Genomic DNA, 12384 nt, shown 5'->3' on the forward strand with positions numbered 1-12384 from the left:
TGCAAAATGTTTCACAAGAATGATGAAAGAACGGTAAACAGAGAGTTAATTAACAATGAAACCATTATTTTTTAAACTTTTCCTTTAAAAGGAAACAAACTGTCCCCATTTCGTGTAATCTTATGAAATTCATCAACTGTCTTACATGATATGCTCCTCCCCTCTCTCGAATGGTTCTCTCCATTTAACAAGCCATGGTAGCATTTCTCTCAATGAAACACGTGCTTCCTAGCACGTGATGCACAAGAATCCTTTCATTCTAAATCTCCAGAACAACATTCGTGCATTAGATGCCTGTTTATGTTTGATGCCGGCCGGCATTCCAACGGATGCGTAGATGCTACTCCCATTATCGAATTCTGTCTCTATGAATTTACCGGGAACGAGCAAATAGCACACAACCGTCGATTAGCCCTGCTTACTATACGATACCTATAAGAGAGGTTCACCCCCACTACTCTTTGGGTACAGAGAGCTCAAACAAATTCTCTGCTTCTCTGGGTTTCTCTTCATGCTCGCAGTTTGTGAGCTGCTCATATATTGTACGGCATCGAAAACAAGAAATTCATTCACAAGTTATCCGCGGTGCCGATCAGAGGTCGAAATTCTACGCATAGTTTATTCATAAGAGAATATTTGTGGACCTTGCTGTAGTGGCAATCTATTATCATATCAGTTTTCGTCTAGTGTTTGAAGAGAAGTGGATTTCATATTTGACGTTGTAAATAAAATAATACCTGAAGCGGTTTTAATAGTGACAAATTAAACAATTACCAAAAAATTCAGTTCACTGAAAACGCAGTGAAAATGGTCCGTGTAGTACAAATGTGCAGTATTGCCTTGTTTGCGCTTTTGCTGCTTAGTAGCAGCCAGGTGTCAGAGCAGGCAGCGACGTTCATACAGGTATTGGAAGTCGAATTACTGTAAAGTGAAGCAAGTGATTTGCATCTAGTGCGAAATTACTTCATGTCTAGAGAATAACCAATTCCCTCAACCTCTAATGACATATGGAACACCATTTCGTTCATTCTACTACTCGATGATGGGTTCACAACTGCAGTGCGTGTTAGAACAGGAGTATGACAATATGCTCAATAAATAAGAGCAAACAACACTCACCCCCCAGTGAAAACAAAAACAACTATAGACACTGAAAATCAACTTCTGACCTTCAAAACGACCTGATAAATTGTCGAGAATAAAAAATCAGTCAAAACAAAATCATCCCATGCAGAATGTACATATGTACGGTTTCAGTGATGCAATAATTTTCTTAGCGATATTATCCAATAAGGAGGGCGCAATTTTATTATGGTAGAGCCAATTTATACATTGAAAAAAGTGCAGACGGATGCAAATCGGAAGTTAAAACTTACATAATAGCTTCTGTTAGATTTTGAGAATCATTCATATATATTCATGTAAAATCCAAACCTCTGATTTCGTTTAGCATCAATCGGAAAAAAAGATACTATCAAAATCAGTGCAATGACTTGAAGACGCACAATGCGATTATGTGAACTAAGCTGGAAATATGTGTGAGCAGTAATTTAACAAAAAAACAATCTTACTTACTGAAATTAGTTCCGCTTAGATTAAAACTGGCTTGACTCTGTTGTAATAATTGATTTATTATCACTATGTAAGTGCCTACATTTGATTTTTATAGGGTCCATAAAGAGCTGATGCAATACTATTAATTACGACTACTCACTGCACAAGGCCAAGCAGGTTCCAAAGAAATCCGTCGACAGTTCTGTGAGACGGAGCCAAATAACGATCATTACAAAGCACTTTTTTTAAGTCCTTTATGTCGCATCGTCAACGAAATGTGCTCATATTTTCTTATCGCAACAAAAATGTAAAGTTCATGTTCAGATCCTTGTTCTCATTAACAGTACACACAGTTTGACGCACGTTACAGCAGTTCCAAAGTACATATTTTATATTTGCGTTCTCCTGCCAGAGCTGAGTACACTCCCACTTCAGAAAGGAACTGAGTAATGTTTGTTGTGACGGATGCCAAATGCGTATAAACATTCGCTGATAATCAACAGTACCCTAGTACCTGTTTCCATTTCCGGTAAATGGTCCTATCTATTCAATTAATCGTGGAATGATCACTTCAACTGCAAGCAACAGCAAACGTATTTCAACCGTCATAATCCGATGTAATGTATATGTCAAAAAATAGGACCATAGAGCAAGAAAGACGCTGGCTAGCCCATTAGGCTGAAAAATGTGGTGTACGTGATTTGTTGTATACCGGGTATGAATGACAACACACCTAAATCATGTTTCGTTTGTTTTTACAAATAAACGACGTTTTGATGGTGTTTGTTACTTTTGTATCTCTTTTCTATGCGATCTACCTCAACCAAACTGCGATCGTCCTACAAACTCAGACCGAGTGATTTATGCTTGGCTGGCCCGGAAGCTACGTCGTACGATTATCAATTACTGCCAACGCAGCACACTCACGCATGAAAGACTCAATGAAAAGCATAATCTAACAACTCACATGAATGAACTCAGCTCTGACTGAATGGACTGGCGCTCCCCTTGCGTACGTGTATAGTAAATACGGTTGGTCCCGCCTCTATGCTCTTAGGTGTTTGTTGATTTGTTTTGTTTCTGTTTGTTTTGTTGGCGAGATTTCTGGTTCCATACGTAGCGATCAAAATTAGATAAGGTAACGCCAGTCAACGTAAACAAGTTTGACCTGTTTCTATCACGTCCCAGAACACGGATTATCGCACATTCGGGGTATGGCAGTGCTCCGTTATATTCAAGACTCGATGAAATTTAGTCATCTTAAATTAATCAAAATGTGTGAACTTATGCTTTATGCCTCCTTAACTGACATAAACGATTTCTATTCTAAATCGTCGCCATTTGTTACACCATTTCCAAATTACAGGAACATTCTGGGTTTGTCATGCACTTAGTCATTGACTTAGAGTCGATTAACCATAGACAAATGAAGTTTTTACGCGATTTCGTGTAATCTCAAATTGTAACAAAATTAAGTGTAATTTGTTTGAAAAACTATAAATAAATAATATAATAAAAAAAAATAAGGTGCCATTGAAAATTCTGTATGAGTATGAGGGCAACATTTAAAACATTAAAATCGCCTAAAAACAGTCTATATAGGATATAGGAGCTGGTCACATTGATGGTTACAAATAAAAGAGCCTTTTACCCTTTTTACAAAGAAAGCACAACATATCGCTTCCAAAACCGACTTTCAATCCGAGGCAGCAGGGCCGAGTGCCTATAACGCAATTGATAATAAAAGTGTTATCCCACATGGAAATCACTAATTGGGTGAACGATGCCTGTATGTTCTGGTCAGTCTCGGCTACGGCTATCTAAGGTTCTTAAGATATTCGGGCAGTCAATAAAGTTTGCTCATAAAACTTCTAACGGTGCACCACATGGCAAATGTATATTCAAAGCTTTGGTTGAACATTCCTAAAACTACACCTACCTACATCTATTCCTGCTTCACCTCTACAGTGACGACTATCACTGCACTTCTTCTGCTGCTGTTGCTACGATGATGGGACCCCGCCGAGATTAACTGGAATATACAGTCTTCGCACGGACACTCGGACATTTTCCCTATATTCTCGCGACGGATGCGCCATTTCGTGGTTTTTAAAACCGCATTTCTTGATGGCTCTATTCCTCGAGCGCTGAAGAACGGAAGCTGTACCGTGGTCTCCTTTTGTCGAATTATAACGTTTCTCTCGTTCTCAAAGCCAACGTTATCTCTGCTTTCGATTGCATATCAATTCGCGAGACCATTGTGGCATCAGATTCACACGTGGGTGTCAATAGTTCATTGCATTCTCCAAGGAAAATGGAGAAAAGAAGCCATAATGGCATTACCAATTAGCCCTATGTTTTAGAATCTGCTAGAATCTGCTTAAAACTAGCTTCGTCCGAAGGCTTCTTTTTTATCAAATTACACCTTTGGGAAAATACGTCTCGCTTATCGCCTCGTGTGCCTGGTCTCGATGCTGGGTAAGCGTTATTATAATTGACTCGATCGTGCAATGATGCCATCGCTCGTGATCGGTGGTAGCGAGTTTTTCACAGGTGTCTTTCTAGCTTTAAATTATTAATACTCCTGGTTTCAGATAACTAATACTCGTACTGTTCTGCACCGAACCAATGGCGATATTGATCATGCATCAGAACCCTAGTAGTAACCACCTTAAACTAGAGAACAAAGAATAAAAGATTAGGAGTCACATAGATGAAGAAAAACTTACTCATGTTTTTCCTTGTTTCAAGACCATCTTCGATGGATCAACCGTCACCTAGCCCAAGTAACATTGCTAGTTTTATCGACGTTTTAAAGTAGTCTACTAGTCTGAATTATTTAGTTATTTTAAACTACCAACTGGAACAGGTTTTTAACTATAAACTTACACGAGTAACGTTCTGAAATATCAGTAAATGAAAGCTGTAATTTACACAGTCACGAAAATGTGTTCGTCGATAAATAAATCATATTAAATTGAACTGTTGACTTCCATGTAAAAACACACAAGTAAACTGTGTATGCAAGTAAAATTCAACGCAAATTATTGATTTATTAAATACTTTCATGTTAAATTAAAATTTGATTTTTCATGTTTCACCTAAGGCCAGAAAATACATCAATGTGCCACATGTAAATATACAAAGATTTTGCTGTGTAGAACCGTCATAAACCAAAATTGTAACATGTGTTCTTTTGATTACTAAAAAATCCTGTTAGTTTGAAGTTGTCAGGGCTAGGGTTTGGCGGTAAGTGGCGCCGGTGGTGTAGTGGTAAGCGTGATTGCCTCTCACTCAAAAGGGCCTGGGTTCAATCCGAGTCGGCACCGTCGGGATTTTCTGAGGCCTAAAATCTCTGATCACGCCTTTCTTCGGAAGAGACGTAAAGCCGTTGCTCCCTGGCCCATGAGTTGATAGGTCGATATGTAGGGTCCAGGTGTAGGAGTTGCCTCCCTGGCTTCGGTAGCATTGGTGCTCAGCACGAAAAACAAGATCGACGGAAAACAAATCAAGGAAGAATTCGGTGGTAGATCTAACACCGTAGCGGACCACGAAGACGTGATCTTCCCGTGTTACGTGTGGAGCCGCAACCCATCATACGACACATCAAATCACAGAAAATTTAAGAAAAAGATCATAAGCGATCATATTGTGCACCACGGATGATGCGGGTTCTCCTGAGAAGTAGCCAGAATATTGCATGAAATTTTGCACCATAGACGACTTTGGTCACAACCTGAGTGGTGCGGAGTCAACCACTTTAATTTTCAAGATATTTTGCTTGAAAAATATTCAATTTCTTGCCTCTTGTTTACATCCTCTCAACCCCGCTTAAAAATTGGCACCTTTTTTCCAGAGCAAAAATGAGAACTCGTTCGTGACTTTCTCATTTAACAATTGCTTGAGTGAGCCAATATTTTGTTAAATTCGGAATAAGCTTTAAAATCGCTACCAAATAACAAACAGATCAATATCAAGTCACACCTTCGAATATGCTTTTGCTGTTTTCCTTTAGACCCATTTATTTTGATGTTGAAGTTGAGGATGTTTACAGTCATTAGTGATTATTGCAATGAATTAATCATACTTTTTATTGGTGTGATAGGCAATAGGCAATAGGCAATTTAATTTAAGGATAACATTTTGTGTGTTGATCCTAATACGTTATCTTTCGAACGAATCTCTTCAAGGGACGTAAAACTTGGTGCTGGTCCTGATCGTTGGATTTTATTTTTACAGCCCAAGTTGATTTTTTTTGACACCCTTTCGGGTGGCTCCCCACCATGCTTGGCATACACAGTTTTGGTCACGATCTGCTCATTTGCTAATAACTTTGCACACAGTTGATAAAACATAGTTCTGTTTGAAGCAGTAGATAGAATAAAGTTTAAGCTTGTAATAGATACGTTGGTGCTGGTCCTGATCGTTGGATTTTGTTTTTACAGCCCAAGTTGATTTTTTTTGACAACCCTTTCGAGTGGCTCCCCAGTGGGGACAATATGACACTTTCTCCGGAGCACTCATCACGACCAGGTGTGACCTGAGTGGTGGGGAGTCCCCACCACTCAGGTCACACCTGGTCGTGATGAGTGCTCCGGAGAAAGTGTCATATTAGTTGCTGCTGATGCACTCGAAAAAGTGTTCAGATTCTGACTTGAGTGTTTGTGTGTGTGGATACAATCCATCTCCCACTGACGGTAGTGCTTATATGGAAGAATCCTGCCTGCATCTATTTGTTGATAAATCTATTTTTATTGATAGATGCAAACATGTTTAGCCCTGGAGCCCTTTAGCCCATTCCAAGAATGCCTGTTCATACACGTACATTCTGAGGTCATCTTCATATACAATAAGCTACGCATGAACACATTCACATATCAAATGGATATCTGAAGTGGGTTCACCCTTCCAGAATTAAAATAATTCTTCTTTGATACTGGCACTTATTTAGTAATAAAATTATAGATTAAATTTTTATGGATAAACAGAAATAATTTAATATATGGTAAATAAACTTAGCCAAGCGTTCCAAACCCTTAGTTAGAATAAACGGCACTTCATACCACGGCACAGAAAGGATTTGATTCTACATTCAACTCATATCACTGATCCCAAGTAACATTGTAGGTTTTATCGTGGTTTTATAGCATTCTACAAGTCTAAATCATGGTTTACAGAACCCTCATAAAACCAAAATTGTTACTTGGGATCACTGTGACAAATACTAGGGACACGTAGAATTTGATAATTATCGCTTGAAACTCCTTTTAATACCACTGCTGTGCTATCAATTTATATTTTTCTAGATCAAAATTGTGATTATTTGAAAATTAAAAATTTGCAAGAGTGAGAACGACGTAGCAAAACAAAACACGTCATTTTCATAGCAAAGCTACTTGAATCCTTTCAAATTGTTCCGATTCTGTATTGAGCCATAAGGGATTAAGGATCAATTCTCGATTACTTTTTCGAAGGGGCGTATCAGCTTTTGTAAACAATGCATTTGATCGTCGATTTGGCGTAACTGGTAGCTCGCTCACACATACTAACGCCACTATCAGGTAGGGGAAAATTTCCTTAACTGTTAAAATGCGTGGGTGAGCTACCAGTTACGCCAAATCGACGATCATATGCATTGTTTACAAAAGCTGATAGGGTTAACTACCCCGTTTCCGGCCTATTAAGCACAACCCGCACTTAGTCTTTCTTAATCTTGCGTAGTTTAGCACCAAACGGAATGTTATTATTACTGATGACTTCCAGATTTATCTACCTTTTTTTTATGTACCATAAGATTTGATAAAGAGAAACAAATTGTTGAAATATTCTTAAAAGTCTAACACTGCTTCTTGACGCTAAACTCGGCCTACGGATTCTAAACTCAGCCTAACGCATTGAAACTCCATTGAAACGATAATGAATTCACTTGGGCCTATCGGATGAAGATAATGATTGATTCGATCGGAGCGCTTCATTTGTTTTTTAAGAATATTGGGTGCAAATATTCATATCATGCGTTCTTATTGACTTCGTTCGGTAACATTCATATCATGCGTTCTTATTGATTTCGTTCGGTAGCATACTAAACTATTGTACCAATCGCGTAATTTATCTGTTAACACTGAAATCATGGATTTATTTTATGTTTTCTGCTTGATAGGCCCGAAATGGGTGCTTAGGCCGAAGTAGTTCTCTACCCTACGTCCCTTCGAAAAAGTAGTCGAGAATTATTGACATAATAAAAATGTCTGACTTCTATTCTTGATCGCGAGTTGAAGCATTTTTGCTGCATTTTAAATTCATTGGAATAAATACAATATGTCATTGAATCTTAATAGCTTTTCCTAGCCCGACATCTTAAGAAGTTTTCTTATTTCAGGATCAGGATCTCAGTAATGAAAATAATTACCAGAATTTTGAAAAAATAAATCATGTCAGGGATCTATAGAATAATGTTCTAAATCTAAGAGTCAATTTTTTTTACGAAACAATTCTGAAAATATAATGATAAGTGCAGTAATTAAGTGCAGTACTCTGTCAATAATTTGTCCAAGTTAAATAGCTCCTTCAATAAAAAAAAACTTGAAACCTCCTAAAATATATAGAAATATATTTTAATATATATATATTAGACCTGTTCATTTTAAACGAAATGTTCCGAATGTAACGGGTCAACCGTGATTACTGTTTGTCATGTTAATTTGTACTTCTGTGTAAATTTTCAGCAAAATCGATGATGATTTAGAGGTGCTTCAAGTTAATTTTATGTTTTTAAGGTAATTTACGGCTTACAATATTTGTATCTCGAGACTGAAATAACGAAAACTGCTGTAACAACTTTCATAGCAAAGTTTAATGTGTCATGTATCAACTTTGTAACCAAAGGTTGACTATTAGAAGTGATTTTATTGAAGTTTGACTTAGTTTCATGCTCGAAGATATCTTAAAATGTGAAGAATTTTAAAGTATTTGTTCTACGAATTTTCCACCCATATGATATAAAAATGTGTAGTGTACGGCATAATGTTCCTCATATTGTTCTAAAAGTTTCGTTCCAACATAGTTTTCGTGTATATTTCATAGATTGAGAGATAAAAATCAGAAAAGAGGCCGTTTAGCTAAAATTCACAAGACAACAGAACCAATAAAAGTCAATTAGATTGACAGAACATAGTTGCATTGCTTTTCAATGACGACCGATGAGTGTTTCATTGATATATGATTTTTTCATAAATATGAATCCTCAGTAGACGTGTTTTTTTAGCAAATTTAGCAAACCGTCTCTGATTTACAATCCACTTCTAAATTTCATGCTCCACAACGTGCTCGTTGAATCCACGCCAGTTAGCTCATCGCAGAGTAGTGAACTGTTCTACACAGCAAAAAAATAATTTTGATATCACGTCAAAGTGGATGCACTATAATCATGTCGAAAATATGGTGTAATATTACTTGCTAAAAAGGACACTGCTTTTACTACATTTGTTTATTTATGTGGTCATAAAAATTACATGAAATTTTCGACATGATTGTAGTGCATCCACTTTGATGTGATATCAAAATTATTTTTTTGCTGTGTATTTAGTCATCATAAGCACATTTTGCTCCCTATAATTGCGCTCATATGGTTAATTTTCAAACATGTTTCCGATTTCTTTCCACTTGCAGCCCCTAGTGCGAATTCCTCGATCCACCGATGTCGAGCAAGAGGAAAAATGTACGGACAATACGGCTTGTGGATGGGCTGTCTACAAACCCTTTACACGATCGATCGAAAACTACATGCGGAACACGTAAGTGCTGTCGTTAATCCGTTACATTTAGATAGTAAATCAATTTTCAACCACCACAGATGTTCATGCGCAGAACCTACCAAGTGTATTCGTACAGATGACGATTTATCGATCAGTGCGTTTGTGTACCGGTGCCGGAAAACGGATAGCCAGAATACGCGCTAATTCGGAACGATCGTCTCAGCCTGTAGAACTTCTCCGTCTAAACTTTAGTTTTAACTTCACCACATAGTTATTTGGTACCCAGTAAAACAAAACTTTATTTAAATTCCTCCTCTCTAATTATTTAACTTATATCGTATTGGCATGTTTCTTTCCCTATTTTCATCATTCAGCGATTATTTAAAATCAGTTTACTTTAACTTCATAGCCAATAACTGTATCAACTCTCCGAATACTAACTTCCTAGAGACTTGATTATATGTGCTTCGACAGACGCAAATGAACTGTTAAAGTTTGTCGCGAAGTGAAAATATTTAGAAACATAGAAGTCAAGATGAATGATTAATTAGCTTTTAATATACATAAGACGCGTCAAACAGTTCCTTTATTATGTGGATTAGTAATCAATGTTAATTAGCATTTCTATGACATAATCACAAACGGTCTTAACAAGACACTAAAATTTCTTTTAAAAAGAGTTTAAATTGGAAAAATAGTCAGCACATGAGCGCAGTGAATAATATTGTAACCTGCCACGTAAAAAAAACAGACTGGCATGAATCGACCACACAGCAATTAACCATGGCGTATCCCATCGATTAATCTTTTTATTCTTACCTAATTAAATCCAATTTGAACTGACATCATCTGGCGACTGTTTTAAATGATACTTAAATATTATGCGAAAGCGATACGCTACAGCAGCTAAAGACTATTTTCATCGGAATAGTACAAACATATGGATTATTTTCACAAATACAGTTCCACACTAAGAAATTGGTAGCAAAGACGTTTCAGAACATGAGCGCCTACAAGCCAGTGGCAACTGGTATGGGAAGCATAGTTAAACCGACATTATAATGTTAGAAACGTACTTAAAATTGTACCCATGAGCTTTTATTGTTGCCTTTTCCATGACACCTAAAGTGCGCAAATTAACATTGATGCTAATAAAATCTTCCGGGTAATCTCCATTCTGGTACAGCAGTATTTATAGCAGGGATTTTCCCACAATAAATGACAAACTTTGAGAAATTGCAACAAAGTCCTCTACAACGCCGATCACAATAGCCATACATCCATCTCAACAACTCACGAAATCGAAATGAGACAGTAACGAAATGAAAATCAGTATTTGATAAGAAGGCAAGAAATAAAACGCACAATATGCTGCTAAGGTAGAGAGAGAATTTGGATGAAACATAAGCCTAGGTTAAGCTTGATATTTGTACGACTGCAATATCAATTACTTTGTATTGAGATCAATAAACTTTAATAAATAAAAAGATTTATTTAGCGATAAGACTACAGCTTTCAATCCAGTGTGATATATCACATATACATATACATACATATACATTTCATAAGTAGTGATAAATATTAAAAAAAAAAACTTATCCACCTATGGTGAGATCTGACCCATTTTACTTATTTAAATTCCGACAACATTTCTCAAGTCCGCATTAGAGGAATATAAGTAAGATAATTGCAGAATGATATTCAGATCTGTGACTAAAATTTCATGCGATCGGAACATGCGGAACATGCAGGGAGTATACTGGCCACATGTCTGGATGTGCTGAGTGACCTGAGCACTCAAAATGACTACCTTTAAATTGGTTGATGCATTCTCATGACAATGATATTTTATGTGTCGCATGATGGATTCTGGAACAATTCAGAAAGTGGCCACTCTACCGAGGGTACCCGGAACAAGTCCGAATGTGGGTAATATGGTTCTAGGAACTTGATATTACCATAGAGGTAACTCTAAGACCAGAAGGTCCCGAAATAACGTGCTCAACTTTTTGGCTCAGCTCTGGTACTCTCTTCGGTCCCAAGCTAATCGATTCACCCCTCGAAACATAGGAAAATCCTAGAAGCCCTCATTTTATCTGTCAAACTTTCATAGCGAATCAAAACATACATAGTGTAGTACTAGAATTTCGACTAGAATGGGGTACGTAAATCGTTTGCTTGGGAACAATTTAAAATCGTTAGTTTTCACCGATTGTTACTACTATTAAACTTGTTCTGGAATTCTCATGTGTCGCATGATGGGTTTGGACAAATCAGATACTGTCCACTTTCCCGGGGGCTACTGGAAACTGGGGCCACCGGGTGTGATCAATGTGGTCCTGGGCACCCAGTTAAACTTCAATTGAACACGTTTGTAAGTTCTCATGTAGTTTAAGGTGTCAAATGATGGATTTTGGTCCAAAGTAGAATCTATGATAGAATGCTGCAAAAATTCAATTAGCAAAGCGTTTACATTACGAACAATGTTAGTAGGGTATAAACAAAAAAACAGTTTCATGTTTTTAATTTTTTTTTTTTTTCAATTGCTGTTTATTTATTACTATCTGAGATCCTCGACTTTGCTTGAGAATTGGGTTCTTTAAGGGTATTGAGGTAAATGCATATTCGTAATCTGCATTAAAAATGGAACCCTAACCCAAAATTTCATCAATTTTGGTACACTGGAACTATTTTAAATAAGTACGATTACATTTGCAAAAATCACCTTAGTTCCAAACAGTGAAGTTATTATCTTGCTTTAAATCCTGATTTAAAAATCAAGATGAAAATATGTGGGTTCGAAAAAAATATCGCTGTGCTCAGAAAACGAAGCTCTTCCAGATGATGTATAAAAACCGATACATTTTTCAAAATTAAAGAACCCAATTGAAATGTTCTGAAATGTGCATTGCAATTCGTCAATCAAGTGTAGTTGATATAATTATAATTACATGTTATGTCTTAGAAGCCATGTGGGTAATTTCTGTATAGTTTTTAAAACTTTTTGGCAATGAAATTTTACTGGAATCGGGTTTTAATTCCAATATCCGCGTAAAAACAAACCGCGCACACTCCA

The 12384-nt window shown here is 36.9% G+C and overlaps 1 protein-coding gene across 1 annotated transcript; it reads left to right on the forward strand.

Annotated features, from left to right (window-relative positions):
• Window positions 1–537: 537 nt before the first annotated feature.
• Window positions 538–10812, forward strand: LOC135698354 (uncharacterized). Its single transcript, XM_065218270.1, has 3 exons — window positions 538–903; window positions 9223–9347; window positions 9407–10812. The coding sequence occupies exons 1-3, from the start codon at window positions 808–810 to the stop codon at window positions 9510–9512; spliced, it is 327 nt and encodes a 108-aa protein (XP_065074342.1). The 5' UTR covers window positions 538–807; the 3' UTR covers window positions 9513–10812.
• The last annotated feature ends 1572 nt before the right edge of the window (window positions 10813–12384 follow it).

Source organism: Ochlerotatus camptorhynchus, unplaced genomic scaffold (genome assembly GCF_037179485.1).
Source record: "Ochlerotatus camptorhynchus isolate MF236.1 unplaced genomic scaffold, CSIRO-AGI_Acam_v1.1 ptg000085l, whole genome shotgun sequence".
Lineage (NCBI taxonomy): Eukaryota > Metazoa > Arthropoda > Insecta > Diptera > Culicidae > Ochlerotatus > Ochlerotatus camptorhynchus.